Source organism: Colias croceus, chromosome 29 (assembly GCF_905220415.1).
Source record: "Colias croceus chromosome 29, ilColCroc2.1".
NCBI classification, from domain to species: domain Eukaryota; kingdom Metazoa; phylum Arthropoda; class Insecta; order Lepidoptera; family Pieridae; genus Colias; species Colias croceus.
Window position 1 is genome coordinate 4993377 of NC_059565.1, and position 18604 is coordinate 5011980.

The 18604-nt window shown below is 33.1% G+C and overlaps 1 protein-coding gene across 2 annotated transcripts in view; it reads left to right on the plus strand.

Annotated features, from left to right (window-relative positions):
- LOC123704445 (fatty acyl-CoA reductase wat-like) overlaps positions 1 to 18604 on the plus strand; it is a 47131-nt gene that overhangs the window by 21346 nt on the left and 7181 nt on the right. For both annotated transcript variants that reach the window (XM_045652833.1, XM_045652834.1), the window contains exons 3-5: positions 15689 to 15782; positions 16920 to 17042; positions 17690 to 17844. In XM_045652833.1, the coding sequence (XP_045508789.1) occupies positions 15689 to 15782; positions 16920 to 17042; positions 17690 to 17844 (372 nt within the window). The remainder of the gene's footprint in view (positions 1 to 15688; positions 15783 to 16919; positions 17043 to 17689; positions 17845 to 18604) is intronic.

The window sequence follows — 18604 nt, forward strand, 5'->3', positions numbered from 1 at the left end:
GTAAGTTATATTTACTGAGTGAATAGGTTAAAAGCAACAAACCTTTAATACGTATTTTTTGACCAGCTTAGTGGGTTTATATTACCAACATACGTTAACAAAGTTGACTTGTATAATTTTAGCAACAAACTTTGCAGGCTCCCTCCGAAGCAAGTTACTCGGTTGTAAATAGCAGCAACTTGTTTATTTATAGCCGTCACGTTTTTTCAGTGTAAGCTGCAGAGATGTGGTCTAAGATGGTACACGCTTCCCTAGAAGGTACACGTTCACTCTTCGCTTGAAGAATAAGTCAAGTGAATTTTAAGTTATAGGAAGTTGTAACTTGTTAAATCAACCTCAATATAAACGAAAGCGATATATGAATGGCAAAATGTCAACGAACTTTAAGCCTACTTGTGTCAATAATTATTTATTATTATTTACTACTAGCGGTCCGCCCCGGCTTCGACCGTGGTACATTTTTATGTTTTCTCTCCATAAGAACCATCCTCGTACTTCAAGAAATGTAATAAAAAAAGAATTAACGAAATCGGTTCAGTTGTTCTCGAGTTATGCGCTTACCAACACATTTTGCGATTCATTTTTATATTATAGATAGCTTTCCGCCCGTGATTTCGCCCGCGTTGTTAAAGAAAAATAGTTCCTATTTTCGTAGGTTTTCCGGGATAAAAACCATCGAATGTCATTTCTCAGGTATCAAACTATCTCTGTTTAAAATTACATCCAAATCGGTTAAGCAGTTTAGACAAGAAGAAGAATCAGACGAACATAATATTTACTTTCACATTTATAATATAAATTAACTACTTCCTAATATTAGTAACCTAACTAGATTCCTTCATAAATAGACTATTCAATAAAAATAAAGCTAATTAGTTCCTGAGATGTGCGCATTCAAACAAACAAACTCTTCAGCTTAATTATTATAAGTAGGACGAAATGCAAAGGCCAAAATATATTGAGTTATTTGCTATAAACAAAAAGCCTTGGCCCTGAATACAGTAAGGTTATATAAATCAAGTTATCTATACTAATACTAGCTTACCGCCCGCGGCTTCGCCCGCTTTGTCTCAAACCTAATAAATTATACACTAAAACCCACCTATTAAATACCTCTATCTATTAAAAAAAAACCGCATTAAAATCTGTTCCGTAGTTTTAAAGATTTAAACATACAAAGGGACTTATGGACAGAAAAAGCGTTGTTTTATAATAATGTAGTGAATATAAAGCTGAAGAGTTTGTTTGTTTGTTTGAAAGCGCTAATCTCAGGAAGTACCTTTCCGATTCGAAAAATTATTTCACTGTTAGATAGCACATTTATCGAGCAAGGCTATAGGGTATATACCATCACGCTAAAACCAATAGGAGCGGAGTAATGCGGGTAAAACCGCAGGGCACTGCTGCTTATTCATATATAAGTCTACACCATCTTTATATGTAAATTAAGGACCTTATACTATGGTCATAGGTCGAATTGACCTTCTGCCTTATAAAGCTTTAAAACTCGGAACTTAATGCCTTATTTCTCAATGAAAAATGCAATTTTAAAACGCTTTTTTATTATGTACTAGCATTCCACCCGCAGCTTCGCCCGCGCAAAGAAAAACCCGCATAGTTCCCGTTCCCGTGGAATTTCCGGGATAAAACCTATCCTATTTCCCGGGGAAAAAGCAGCCTATGTCGTTTCTCGGTTATCAAAATATCTCTATACCAAATTTCATGCAAATTGGTTCAGTAGTTAAGGCGTGATTGAGTAACAGACAAACAGACAGAGTTACTTTCGCATTTATAATATTAGTATGGATGTTTGTATGTAACCGACTCCTTTAGTCTTTTGGCCACACTTTAAACGGACAGGTTTGATTCAAACTCTGTACACTTATCAAGGATTGGTTATACAATAATTTCATGAGTTTGAGCGTTTTTTTAACTTCTTAAGTAATTATTTAAATTAAAGTTGATAAAATTACCGGTTTCACTCGCAGATTACGTGATGGCCCATTTAACACTTTTTGACGTTAATTTTCATATGTTATCTATATTTTAAAATTGACAGATATGCAACCTGTCATCCTCAACTGTCAAACCTACGATAACATCACGATAGGTAACAATATTATTATAGATACACTAGCGGTCCGCCCCGGCTTCGCCCGTGGTACCAACATGTTTAAACTATCCTATGTCTCAAGTTGGATCGAACTGCACATGGTGTGCGAATTTTATTATAATCGTTTAAGTGGTTTAGGAGTCCATTGAGGACAAACATTGTGACACGAGATTTATATATATTAAGAAGATTTCAAATAATGACATTAGAAACTAAAATACCTAAGCATTTTTCTTTATTGTTCAATAAGATAAGTAAAAAGAGGCGCCTTTAATCGCAATTATCTTTATATTTTATAATAAATTTTATTTATTTTTTGCTCTAACATGTTTTACAAATTGACGTCTGAGGAACAGTAGGTAATGAGTTTAACATAAAACATAATATACACACATCTGTCAAATTTTTTGTTTTTAAATTATATCAGATTTATCACGACATCAAAAATAATAACATTTCATTATTTATTTTATTAACTAGCGGTCCGCCTCGGCTTCGCCCGTGGTACATATTTCGCAATAAAAGGTAGCCTATGTTCTTACTCAGGGTCTAAGATTGTCTGTGCCAAATTTCATCAAAATCGGTCCAGGAGTTTATGCGTGAAAACCATAAATACATAATTACAAATTACAATTACAAACCTTTCCTCTTTATAATATTTGTATAGATAATTAATATGTGTACGGCTCATGTGTTTTTCCGGTGTATAACCTTTATTACTGTAAAGTTTCATCCAAATCCGTCCAGTGATTTTTTCATAACGGTGCATAAATTTACATCAAACGAACATAGAGCTAGAGCAAGAGCATGCTATTGTGATTTTTTAGTGTAAGTATACAGTGTTGTTCAGTATTAGAAGATTGCATATAATATTTTCGAACGCACTAAGAACAACGAAAGAATGCTCTACACCTGTTTACACTAAAATAATTTGACATAGTGGGGTAAGATTATGCATTGGCTCGTTTGATGTAAATTAACCTCGAAACATACATACATCCATTCTCACAAACTCTCGCATTTATAATATTAGAAATACTAACATATGACTTATATGAGTGTAAAATAAAATAGTCAATATTCAAGGTCATTGACTACAACATCCGGGCCGACAAACTTGTTAAATAATATATAATTTATCCAATACGTAGTCGCGTTTTTATGCATTTAATAATACTAATCATTTGTTGCGTCTGTGCCGAGTGTAAGAAAAATGTGAAGTGACCCCTAGTGGGGTAAGGGGCAGATGCATTATACATCTGTTTCACTGATTGATTTTCATTAGGGACAAGTAGGCGATCAGCCTTCTGTGGCCTACCAGACCGAGACATTTTTTTTTCTTCGTCTCCACCGGGAATCGAACCCAGGACCCCTCGGTGCTACGCTCGCGCGTCAACCACTGTACCAAGGAGGCGCGGCGGTCAGTTAATAATATTACTTTATCGTTATTCCATACCTATTAATTTTAAAATTTCTTCAATACAAATCAACATAGCTTTTTATGTTGTTTGTGGTTTAATATCAAATTAAGAAACCGGGTAATACCCAAGACCCGGGGGTTTTTACTTTTTATAGTTTAATGATGACGCACGTTTTTGTTATTCACAAATAATAATAAACCCATTGAATTACTCGTTGAGTACGGTTAAGCTTCTCCTTATAAATACTGACAAAAAAGCTTACCCATTCTCTTTGAACTGTCTGAAAAAAGCTCATCAATTCTTCGGTTAATCTTTTCTTTATAAACAGACATAAAAAATACCTTTTTTTACTGTTTTGGCAAGAAGATATAACTATTTGCCAGTGTCAATAAAAAAGACTTATTCATTTTTAAAAATTATATTTGAACTGTCAGAAAATGGTTATTCATTTTTAAAACATTTTAAAAAGCTCATTATTTCTTCGGTTAGTTTTTTTTTATAAACATAATGAAGACACAAAAAATATAATTCATTTTTTTAATATTTTTAAACTAAAAAATTAAAAAGGTTATTAACTCCTTAAAGTTATGTTGTTGAGTTTGGTTAAGCTTTTCTTTACAACAAACAACAACTGTCTCTAAAGGTGAATAATTTCTTAAAAAAATACGTTGATTTGTCAGAAGATTTATGTTATTTATGTGGGAATAGGATAAAATATTAAGATGTATTTCATGATTACTAGTTTTATTTTTAGTCTGTGTTTTTCTATTATTTAATCTGTGGATATGTTATCTGTAGACTGTAGATTTTTGGTTGTCTATGACTTGACTGTGTGTTTTTTGTAATGGAGGATTGTTGAAATGTATTTTTGATATGTAACCGGTGTCTGGGAAATAAATCGATTGGGCGATTTTGGCTTTTTATTTACACTATCCCCACATAATTTGGGGGCTCGTCCGGGATACGGGATGGTGGAATAAAGAAAAAACAGACGAAGACTATGATGCCGGTGATTTAACCTGATTAAGAATTTACGAATTACGAACGAAGACTAAGATTTAAAGAAGCTTATGATTATACGATTACGACTTGAAGACTATAAAACTTTTTATTTACACCATCCCCACATTTATATGTTTATTTTTAATTTTTGTACAATAGTTTATTTATAATTATGATTTTATATGGCCATCTGTACTAATATTATAAAGAGGAAAGGTTTGTAGTTATGTATGTATCTATGTATGGTTTTCACGCATAAACTACTGAACCGATTACAATGAAATTTAGCACACATATAGAGGGTAACTTGGATTACGACATAGAATAGGTTATATCCCGGAAATCCCACGGGAATGGGAACTATGCGTGTTTTTATTTGAAAACGCGGGCGAAGCCGCAGTCGGAAATCTATTACTAATAAAAAGAGTTATATAAACTTACTTAGTACCAAGTTACTATATTATATACTAGCTTCCGCCCGCGACTCCGTCCGCGCGGAAAAATTAAGAAAAATTAAGATTTTTTTTCTACGTATTTTTCCGGGATAAAAAGTATCCTATTTTATGCCCAGGATAAGGATAAGTTTCATCGAAATCGAACCGTTAGTTTTCACGTGATGCCTGAACATACATACAGACAGACAGACAGACAGACAAAAATTTTTATAATCACATATTTGGGCTAGGTATCGATCCAGTAACACCCCCTGCTATTTATTTTTTCAATATTTCTAATGTACAGAATTGACCCTTCTACAGATTTATCTTTCTATCTATCTAATCTATCTATCTTCTAATCTAATCTATCTAATATAATATATAAATCTCGTGTCACAATGTTTGTCCTCAATGGACTCCTAAACCACTTAACCGATTATAATAAAATTCGCACACCATGTGCAGTTCGATCCAACTTGAGAGATAGGATAGGTTTTATGCCGGAAATCCCACGGGAAAGGGAACTATGCGGGGTTTTATCTGAAAACGCGGGCGAAGCCGCGGGCGGAAAGCTAGTTATATGTATATAGATATGTGGTAATGGATATTCAATTAGACTTGTTTTATTTAGATGATTTAATTAGACTTTGAATTGTCATAACATAGTTTAACATTTACCACCGATTCGGAAAGCAGTATCTATGGAGAAGAACCGGCAAGAAACTCCGTAGTTGAAACATTACGGCCATAGTATGATACGTTGCAGTAGGTAGAGTCCTATACGGCGATTAACAATTCTGTCACATACGTCCTTTTGCAGTTGAGTAACTATGTACGTGGTTTTAAATTTAATTGCAAATTATATGAATTTGTTCTGCGAAAATCGTGGGATTTTTTTAACTGGCTTAAAACAAGGTTTTATTTTTTTATTATATATTTAATATTTAACTGACTGAAGTATGATTTTTTTTACTGTAATATTTAAATTATTACGCACACAGTAAACAGTATATTAAAGCGTATAGAAAAATATGTATTTGGTAAAGTTTTCTTTTAAAGTAATGTGTATGTTACTCTACGTATTTCTGAGAAATATTTGTAAAGAGACAAATTTAAGTAAATTACGTAGGTACACATGATTTTCAACGTATATTATAAACCTATACAACTAAGTTTTTGCCCTCGGCTTCGCCCGCGTAATAAAAGGTCATATCATAAAATCGATGTTGCGACGTCAAAAACAGACAAACAAACATACTTTCGAATTTGTAATATTAGGAATTATAAAAATAAAATTACTCTACAAATCAAGAAACCTCCATGTTTTTGAGAACGTCGGTCAATAACAAGTTAAAATAGACATAGTTCATGATATTTGTTTGTCTGTACGTTTACCAACACTACACCTATTTACGCAGTCGGTTAAAATCAATATTTACGTCAATTTGAGTTTTTTCAATTGGCGTCATGTAAATATTTTTTTTCCATACAAATAGGAAGAGTTAGATACATTTTTATTAACATACAAGCTTGGCCTGTAACTGCTCGTATACCCAGATATGTATATCATCTATTTTTGAATAAAATTACATCAAAATTGGTTCACTAGTTCGCATGATAGAGCAAAAAATATATATACATTCAAATATAGATAATATCATCTCGAGGTACCTTCGGTTGATAACCTACGGAGTGATTAAGCATTGTAAAAAATACAGTTGAATTGACCTCTTTCGCTTATAACAAAAAACAGAAATACGAGTAAACCCATGTGACATAGCTTGTATGTCTATTAATAACTTGAGACAGGTAACGGTGTTTATAATAGCTAAATAAATAAAATATAAACAACAGTTATATATTTATAATATCTAGGTGACTTATATTTGAAAACTTGATTGATGTAGTTGTATTATATTGTCAATCAACTTTTGAATGGATTTCACGCCAAAATTTTAATCAAATATTTTGCGTTTAGTAATTACTAGTGGTCCGCCCCGGCTTCGCCCGTGGTACCTATTTCGCAATAAAAGGTAGCCTATGTCCTTTCTCGGGTATCAAAATACATATTTCATGCAAATTGGTGCAGTAGTTTAGGCGTGATTGAGTAACAGACAGACAGACAGAGTTACTTTCGCATTTATAATATTAGTATGGATTATATTAAACGCAGTAATGATAATGTATAGACGGCATTATACAGAAGATTTAGCTTTCCAATGCTACAAAATCCATCAAAAATCGATCGTGTAGTTTTTGAGTTAAAACGAAACAAAGTCAAAAAAATCTTCTCTTTAGAATTAGTATATAGTATACATATATAATGAGCGTTTAAAGTTTAATTTTTAGATAGATACCTGCAATTATTACGGAATACTCACCTGTGCAGTGTGCACACTTTACGATTACACCCTTTTTAATTTTATACGTTTAAAGAACTATTTATTGTTATTAAAGTAAATGGGAATACTGGAATAAAGGTTCATTATATTTTTCTGAAATCTATACTAATATTATAAAGCTGAAGAGTTTGTTTGATTGTTTGTTTGTTTGTTTGAACGCGCTAATCTCGGGAACTACTGGTCCGATTTGAAAAATTCTTTCCGTGTTAGATAGCCCATTTATCGAGGAAGGCTGTAGGCTATATATCATCACGCTAAGACCAACAGGAGAGGAGCAATGCGGGGGAAACCGCGGGAAACAGCTAGTTTTTATAAATGTAGTAAGTAACTATTGTAGTAAGGAAGTAACATCCATCATTTTTATATTTATTTTTCAAACAGCACACATGATTAATTTTCTATGCAACTAAATTTAACTCCTTCTAGCACATGCCATGCTATTACAATGTTCAAACAGAAACAAACAAACATTTACTTATTATAACATGTATATGAGAAATCGTAAAAATTGCTATTTACTGAACAACTTCACAAGTTGGTGTGAAATGATAATGATTATGATGTCTAGAAAATCTTATAATTTGACTAGCTTACCGCCCGCGGCTTCGCCCGCTTTCTCTAAAACGATTTGAGATTTAAACTATCCTATCTCTCAAGTTGGATCGAACTGCACATGGTGTGCGAATTTTATTATAATCGGTTAAGTGGTTTAGGAGTCCATTGAGGGCAAACATTGTGACACGAGGTTTATAATATATAATAATATGTATATTAAGATAATTTTACGCTTTTAAAGCAGCCTCGGTATGGGAGATTATAAATAACTAACTTTCCGACCGCGTTTTCAAAAAAAAACCCGCATATTTCCCGTTCCCGTGGGATTTCCGGGAAACCTATCCTATGTGTTAATCCAAGTTACCCTCTATATGTGTACTAAATTTCATTGTAATCGGTTCAGTAGTAATTGCGTGAAAGAGTAACAAACATACTTACACATAAGTACATCCATCCTCAAAAACTTTCGCATTTATAATATTAGTAGGATAGGATAGGATTTACAATAACAGTAGATTCCAATCGTGTTTTAATAACCATTATTAGAATATTATTTACAAGTGGAAAAATAAAAAACCTTGGAGTTGCTATTGGTAAAGCGCAAACATTTTTTACATTATAATCGACCATATCCGAGTTTATGTCTTGACGTCAATATAAAGTATTTGGGTTTATTCCATTGTCCATCTATACTCTATAATAATATTATAAACCTGAAGGGTTTGTTTGTTTGTTTGAACGCAGGAAATACGGGCTTGATTCGAAAAATTATTTCACTGTTAGATAGCCCATTTATCGAGGAAGGCGCTATAATATCATCACGCTAAGACCAACAAGAGCGGAGCTACGTGCGTAAAACCGCGGAGCACAGCTAGTATCTATTCTAAAAAACAAGATTTCATTGTTTGTTTGAATTGAATAGGCTCCGAAACTACTGAACCGATTTAAAAAGTTCTACCATTAAAAAAATATAATTGTAAATATTAAATTATACATTTTGACGATTTAAAAGCGCGTATAGAAGAAGTCTTCTATACTAATATTATAAAGAAGAGAAGTTTGTAATTATGTATGTATGTATGGTTTTCACGCATAAACCTCTCAACTGATTTTAATGAAATTTGGCACGGACAATCTTTAGACCCTGAGAAAGAACATAGGCTAACATTTATTGCGAAATATGTGCCACGGGCGAAGCCGGGGCGGACCGCTAGTATTTTTGAAGTTATATTTCTTTTGGCGCGATGGAGAAAAATGATGAGAGTGAATTTTTACGATGCGCGCGCACACTGACACCTAAATTTAACAGCATGAAGTTAGTTCTAGGTGGTATGAAAATTGATAACTATGTTCAAGTTGTATATTCTAGTATTTTTTTTTCTATACGCCAAAGAATTATAACTTCTAACGCGTGTACATAAGTACACACACTCTTTTTTTGAGTTTACAATTATACAATATCAAAAGCCTAATCTAGGTCGTTTTAAGTAACTTAGTCTTAACTTAAGTTATCAGTGAAGACGTGAGAGATATAAGTATTCAACACATGTCACACGTATGCCTACGTGATCTAACTTTCACAATGCTTGAAGTTATATCTTGAGAAATACGTTTTAAATTATTTAATAGTGTGCACTGGCTTTATCGTTGTTTTGTATCAATAGAACAATAGTTAAACAAAAATAAAAAATAAAAAAATGTGTTGAACAAAAAATGTGTGCGTATACACACGTAAGAAGAGAAACTTCCTTATGACCTTATTTTTCAAAAAATAATTTACTATATGCATCTTTACAGAAATAAGTCGAATCACGCGTGGTAGGGATAAGAAAAAGATGGCGCGTAACGGAAAAATGTCACGCGTAACGAAAAAATGTTACACTAAATTTTTTTCCGACCCTGATAAAGAACTTCAATAATAATTACGTCTCTCTATTTATATAAGAAAGGTCTTTATTAGATAGTTCTGACATATTTTTATGGCATTTTCAATTTTCACATGAACATGGTACTATGTAGTTATGTACCATAATGTATTTACTATGTAATTCTATACTAATATTATAAAGGTTTTATCGTTTGTTTGAACGCGCTTATTTCAGGAATTATAGGTCTGATTTGAAAAATTCTTTCGATGTTCGATAGCCAATTTGTCGAGGAAGGCTTTAGGCTATAATATATTATCACGTTAAGACCAACAGGAGCGGAGTAATGCTGGTAAAACCGCAGGGCACAGTTAGTAATAAATATATTAAAAATAACCTTAAAAACACGCTGAAACTTATGAAATTATTGTATAAACCGATTTCAAAAATTCTTTCACCATTATAAAGCTGCATCTTTACTGAGCAACATAGGCTATATTGCATTTTCAAAAAAAATTAGAGATCCTTACCAAAAATGCAATAATGTAACCCATGGTGTTAAAAAAATTCAATTCTGTCATCGCGTGCGCTGCGGAATCTATTCCTTGAAGTACGAGGATGGTTCTTATGAAAAAAAACGTAAACATGTAGGTACCACGGGCGAAGCCGGGGCGGACCGCTAGTATACATATAATAAATGCGTAATATATATAAAAATTCAAACCTCGTAAGAACCATATTATAATTCAGATCAAGCCTTGTGATTTGTTTTACCAGACAGCTTGTTATTTCAAAAATAACAATAGGCAATATAAATAAATAATACATTATCTATAAACGCCATCTACCGGTGTCTAAGACTAACTAAGACTAACTAAATAGGTATACTGACTTCTAAAGAAGGTTTTCAAATCGACTGTATTTTTTTTTTAATTTTGGACTGGGTGAACCGATTTTGCTGATTCATTTTTATTTGAAAGCTCGTGCATGTTTTTTATATCTTGCGATTGTAAGCTTATATTTAAATGGAAGATTTTTCTCGATTAATCATCTAATCTTCTTAATATATATAAATCTCGTGTCACAATGTTTGTCCTCAATGGACTCCTAAACCACTTAACCGATTATAATAAAATTCGCACACCATGTGCAGTTCGATCCAACTTGAGAGATAGGATAGGTTTTATCCCGGAAATCCCACGGGTAAGGGAACTATGCGGGGTTTTCTCTGAAAACGCGGGCGTAGCCGCGGGCGGAAAGCTAGTAATATCTATAATATCTAAGTATATCCTAATGCTTAATATTTTATTTTCGCAGTTTAACAAAAACAATACCTAGTAGTTATTCAAAAAAATATCAAAGACTGTAAATTTTTGAATGACAAATTATTAATAATGAAAAAAAAATGTGTGAAATAAATTGTGCTTAAAAAATTCCATGTTCTTTTGAATTCTTAATTTACCTACATACAAATATAAAGAGTGATTTTTAATAAAAAACTATATTGTGATTTTTGACACATAATTATTTTATATTTACATTATATAAGATTTATCATACAAATCTACCTGAAACGTTTTGTATAATTTGAAAAAAAAATATATTATAAGTTTCTTTAAAGAGTGTCAATTAAGTCGAAAGAGCCAAACATAATATAAGAAAAACATTCCCCTCCTTCTGTTAAAGTCGGTTAAACGTCTAGATAAATCCTTGCACGAGATTTATTAGTAAACATGTCGAGGTAACAACGGAACCTTTGAATAATCGGAATAATCAATTAAATTTTATGGTTCCGTAACAATAATTTGTTATATGAAACCTAAGTTAATAGAAATACTAAGTTATTTTTCACATGTAGAGTCTAATGAAGGAAACCAGTAGTTTAACTAAACTAGGTACTTATATACCTTTATCTTTAAAAAAAAATGTAATAATCCTTAAAAAAGGCATAATTTTTGAATAAAAAATGAATCGAGCGAAAATGTTACAATTACATAACTGTCTTGTACATCGAAAGAAAAAGACCCAATAAATCATATACTAAAGTTCCATTTTGATTATATGTGTGACTGTTTTAGAATATTAATGCAAATTCACATAAAATTTAGGGAGCCTCCTCTTAACTACGTAAAACTCATTAATATAAGTAATAATTTTACAAAATATATAGAAAATTGGACAATTCATCCATAATAATTCGATTGCAAATATTTCTTGTAATAGTATAGATGTGTTCATAATATTACATTATATCTGTGCCTTAGCATAATTATACATAAGTACTTAACTAGCAAACCGGGCGAACTTCGTTTCGCCACCAGAGACACCTTTTCTTTGCTAAAAACCTCACGGAGCCCGAGACCTTTCCAACGAATGCAAAACCGTGGAAATCGGTTCGTTCTGGAGTTATAGCGTCAGGAAGGAAAACCCCACTTATTTTTATTTAGTAGATTAATATAATACAATATAGTTTTAAATAAATGTATGGGTAAATATATTTTTAAATCCGACTCGCTCTTGACCCCTTTTTATCAACTGACGACCATAAACACTATGGAATATAAATTATACTTAAATGGTACGCGGAATGCCAAAGGAATCTTGCAAATCAGTTTATAAAGGGATAAATAATTAAATAATACGCTTTTTTACATATCTATACTAATATTATGAAGCTGAAGAGTTTGATTGTTTGTTTGAACGCGCTAATCTCATGAACTACTGGTCCGATTTGAAAAATTCTGGCGGTGTTAGATAGCCCATTTATCGAGGAAGACTATAGGCTATATAATATTAACAAGCTTAGACCAATAGGAGTGGAGCAATGCGGGTAAAACCGCGGGGAATAGCTAGTGACACTAGGTATTGGAGAAAATTTTGACAAAAATTATCAAAATTTCTCATAAGTCATAACTACTTAGTTATGTACTTTTTAGTAATTTATTTTAAGAATAATGTGTCATTAATTACATAATACGTGAATAATATCCAAGCATAGTTTATGAATGTGCTAACATTATATGAATAGGTGCTAAATCGTTTTATTATAGTCCGTTGAATGAAAAGCAGTAAAAAACATAGGTTATATTTCACACCCATATTTACAAGATGGCGGCCGTAGATTGGTTTTTCCCACAAATATGAATCTCTTTACAGTCAAGAGCGTTGGCCGACGTTGGCCCAACAAATGATCGTCGATGTTTGCCGCCAATAATATAAAGCTATCAAATCAAATCAAATCTGTTTATTTGCTCGTATATCTACCTAACTACACTAATATTATAAAGAGGAAAACTTTGTTTTTTTGATTGTAATGAATAGGCTCATAAACTACTGGACCGATTTTAAAAATTCTTTCACCATTCGAAAGCTACATTATCCACGAGTAATATAGAGTAGGTTTTATCCCGGGAATTCCACGGGAACGCGGGTGGAGCCGCCGGCGGAAAGATAGTGGTCATATAAAGGTGTTATAGCCATATGGCTATTATAGCCTTCCTCGATAAATGGTCTATCTAACAGTAAAATAATTTTCAACTCGGACACGTGTTTCTTGAGCGTGTTCAAGCAAACAAAGGGTTCTGCCCCCCTAGCCAAGTGGCTTTCTGTTAGCGTAGCGTTCAATAGAATAGACTACGAATGTATGAGATTGACATAAGCTGTAGATACGTTTATCTACAGCTTATGTCAATCTCATATATTCGTAGTCTATTCAATTGAACGCTACGCTAACAGAAAGCCACTTGGCTAGGGGGGCAGTCCCGTCCGACTAGGGCCCTTCCGGCCTCCTCCACTCAAGCGACAGCCCAAGCCGAGGTTCGAGATCCCCTTCAAGGGGGGACGCCCTTGTGCATGTCGCTACCAGGGTGAACCTTCAGTTCACCCCCGCGACGGGTTAAAATGTAGAAGCCCTTCTGGCTAACATTGAGAGACACCACACAAAAAAAAGGATCAGTTTTATATATAATGTTTAATATAAATAAAAAATAATGATTTCCTCAATTAGATGTAGGTACTTTGATTATAATAAACCATTTATGATATTTTTTTTCTGTAATATATACTTAAGTTAATGAGATATGTTTTAAAAAAGTCCATTGTACTTGTAGTTTAGATCTTTATGAGTCGATTTTCTTGGAAATATTTTTATCTCATATAATATTAATAATAAATTATGTACTAAAAACGTCCTCGAGAATTACCAGTATTATAAAAAAAGAAAAACGAAATCGGTTCTCAAGTTTATGCGCTTACCAACACATTTAGCGATTGATTTTTAATTTTTTAGTATAGAGATAATCCTATCCTACTAATATTATAAATGCGAAAGTTTGTGAGGATGTGTGTGTGTGTTTGTTACTCTTTCACGCAAATACTACTAAACCGATTACAATGAAATTTAGCACACATATAGAGAGTAACTTGGATTAACATACAGGACAAGTTTTATACCGGAAATCCCACGGGAACGGGAACTATGCAGGTTTTTCTTTGAAATCGCTGACGGAAAGCTAGTTTTTATTATATCTGGATAAGATAACTAGGTCTCCGCCCGCGGCTTCCCCCGCGCAGTCAAAGTAAAACCCGCATAGTTCCCGTTCCCGTGGGATTTCCGGGATTGCATCATTTTCCCAGGATAAAAAGTAGCCTATGTCCTTTCTCGGGTATAAAAATATCTTCATACCAAATTTCAAATTGGTTCAGTAGTTATGGCGTGATTGAGTAACAGACAGACAGACAGAGTTACTTTCGCATTTTTAATATTAGTATGGATTATACATTAGCACACAGATAGTTTTATCCAATTATAATGAACTAGCTTTCCACCCGCAGCTTCGCCCGCGCAGTCAAAGAAAAACCCGCATAGTTCCCGTTCCCGTGGGATTTCTGGGATAAAAACTATCCTATTTCCCGGGGTAAAAAGTAGCCTATGTCCTTTCTCGGGTATCAAAATATCTCTATACCAAATTTCATGCAAATTGGTTCAGTAGTTAAGGCGTGATTGAGTAACAGACAGACAGACAGACAGAGTTACTTTCGCATTTATAATACTAGCTTACCGCCCGCGGCTTCGCCCGCTTTCTTTAAAACGATTTGAGATTTAAACTATCCTATCTCTCAAGTTGGATCGAACTGCACATGGTGTGCGAATGTAGTTTAGGAGTCCATTGAGGACACACATTGTGACACGAGATTTATTAAGATTAGTATGGATTAACGACTCAGATCTTAATCTAAATGTAACTAACTACTTAATAAATGCCAAATCTTAACCTCTTTTATTTATTTAAAAATATATTATCAAATACAAATACTTCAACATTTTTTTAAATACAGTCTGTCTTTATTTCGTTTAAGGGCCGATTTTTCAATCCTTGTTTAAAATTTATCCGTCCAATAAAGTATTACACGAACAGATTAAAATGTCACCTGTAAACTGTCAAATACGAACAATTAGAATATATTTTTGAAATGGTAGTATAATACGTTATTCGATGAATAAGTTTTATCCAAAGAATTGAAAAATCAGCCCTAAGTGTAAAAAATACAGATAATTACCTGTATTAAAATTGTATTTTTTATCTTGAGTTCATTTCCCACGACTTATAGATTTTTTTCTGGTCTCCTTTTTTAATTATTTGTACTAAAATTATAATTTTTTTTGCTTGTTGTTACTTAAGTATTTAACTAACTGAATGAATTATTATTTTAACTAGTATAATATATTGTATATTTTTTCATCCCAGGTCAAGCCAGATGAAGCCGGTATGAGTTTGTAACTTCTAAACGGCTGAACCGATTTGAATGTAACTTTTTCTTACTGATAAATGAAATTTATAGCTGAAATTTTGTTTGTTTTTCATATACTTATAGTTATTTAATTTATTTTCAGATCATGTCCCGGCATCAAGAAGCTGTATCTTTTGGCTAGACCGAAAAAGAACAAAGATCCAATAAAACGATTGCAGGAACAATTTGATGATGTGGTGAGTTATTTTTTTAAATTTTTCGTAATAAATAATTGTATGAATTATTATCGATGAAAAAAAAATAATTAGTCGGATTAAAATTTTAAAATATATGTTATGTACTTACTAATAAGCTGAAAAATATATAACAATTGTTATATTATGTATAGGTAGATTATACATAACATGTTTAAAACGTGAAACAAAAAGGAAAACGTAGGAATATGGCTAAAGTTACCATAGATATTTTATAGTAAAAAAGACGTATGGCACTCGGGGACTGCCGCGGTAAAGCTATTGCATGCTATGCCTTCAAGCCACACCTCCCGTCGGAGTGGGGAGCGTGAGGTTTTTTCGTTACGGAATTTCTCGATTCGGTCCCCGCGCTCAAGGCCCGCGATAGAAGCTATGCAATAGCTTAAAAATATATTGCTCTAGTGGCACAATCCAGGGAGGAAACAGGGGACTACGTTAGTATGGAAAAACGGCTCTATTGTTTGCTCTTAAATCTTCTTACATTTTCTTTCCTACCAGGTTGCCTGGCAGAGATTGCTATGTAACAATAAGACAGCCTATTGTGCAAAATATCTTATTAGATTGTTCTAGATTTCCTTACATTGTTTTGTAAAATAAATATTATAAACTCGATTTCCGCTCGCGGGTTCGCCCGCGTTTGCAAAGGAAAACCCGCATAGTTCCCGTTCCCGTGGGATTTCCGGGATAAAAACTATCCTATGTGTTAATCCAAGTTACCCTCTATATGTGTGCTAAATTTCATTGTAATCGGTTCAGTAGTTTTTACGTGAAAGAGTAACAAACATCCATACATTCATACATCCATACATCCATACAAACTTTCGCATTTATAATATTAGTAGGATATTAGATATTAGATAGATTTCCGCCCGCGGCTTCGCCCGCGTTTGCAAAGGAAAACCCGCATAGTTCCCGTTCCCGTGGGATTTCCGGGATAAAAACTATCCTATGTGTTAATCCAAGTTACGCTCTATATGTGTGCTAAATTTCATTGTAATCGGTTCAGTAGTTTTTACGTGAAAGAGTAACAAACATACATACATCCATACATCCTTACAAACTTTCGCCTTTATAATATATATTAGATATTAGATAGATAAATAAATAAACCTTTTTCAGCTCTACGACAAACTGCGCAAAATCCAACCAGACTTTATCGACAAAATACAGGTTGTAGAAGGTGAAATCAGCCAGACAAATCTGGGCATCAGTGAACAGGACAGACAAATGATTACTGATGAGGTATGTGTATTGTAGTTTTGATCGTCTGGTGGATTTGTCGCAGGCAAATTGTATAATTTCGACGTTTACAAACGCTCGGCATTTTGTAATATGCTGAGGATTTACTTTTTTGACACGTCCACAAAAAGACGGTTGCGTGCCGACGGGTCCCCGTCTTGCGGGGCTCCTATTTCTGATTACGAATTCTCGACATATTAAAAAATGCTGACCGTTTGTAAACAGCAAAAATATAATACAATTTGCCTGCGAAAGATCATAGGTAAAAGTTTTGTCATCACTTACGGCCCTCTATCCTGTAGCCCTCTTTTTAAAACTAAATTAATCATAATAATAAACCTTTCTCGAGAAACACTATTAAAAAAAAATAACACCCGTTGCGTATTTCAATAAAACAAGCATACCTACAAATAAAAAGTCTATTTGCGCTATTTTCTGACTGTCCCTATCTACCTATGCTTAGATCTACAAAACTACGCAACGGATTTAGATGACTTTTTTTCTAATAGATAGAGTGATTCAAGAGGAAGGTATATTAATATTGCGATAAAATCCGTAAAAAGTCAATTTCTCTCGTGAAATTAAAAAAACATTATAATTTTTTAACACCCAGATGGAAACATTACAATTTTTTATATAATATCTTCCAGGTTGAATTCATATTCCACGGCGCGGCTACAGTACGTTTCGACGAGGCTCTCAAAACAGCTGTGTCTATCAATGTTCGAGGCTCCCGGGAGATGTTAGCGCTCGCCAGATCGTGTTCCAAGTTACGAGCTTATGTGCATATATCTACTGCCTATAGGTATGTTTAAAATTTTTTGATTTTGATTTTTTTTGAAACCCGCATAGTTCCAGTTCCGGTGGGATTTCCGGGATTGCGTCATTTTCCCGGGATAAAAAGTAGCCTATGTCCTTTCACGGGTATCAAAATATCTCCATACCAAATTTCATGAAAATTGGTTCAGTAGTTTAGGCGTGATTGGGTAACAGACAGACAGAGTTACTTTCGCATTTATAATGTTAGTAAGGATAAAACATTAATTGAAATTAACACCTTATTTCATGGCAGTAATGTTCAAAATCTATTGTATCGCTCGTTTTAAAACTCTGCCTTAAACACGCGAAGCAGTGTTTTGTTCCGGTCAAACATTTTTGAACGTGATTGTGAACTTATGTTATACTGGCACTGCCAAATACCAACAAAACCTTTTGGAAATTAAAGATATAATTATGAAACGCGATTATATTTAATTTATCTTTATTTTTAATTATCTTTAATTTTGAGGATAACTCCAAGCGGCTATGCAATTCATCGAACAGTCTTTTTGGTATACTGCTTGAATGTGGACAGTTAAGTGGCTTTGAAAACAATAGAAAAATCAAATTGAATTCACACAACAAATTAAAAAATATCTCAAATTAAGTAGGTTCATTAAACGCACTAAATCAGTTATTAGAAATAGATTTTCATTAAAATGTAGCACAATTGCAAATTAAAAATAATAGCCTTTTGAAAGAGTTAGATAGATATCATAGGGAGTTAGAACATTATAAAATGATAA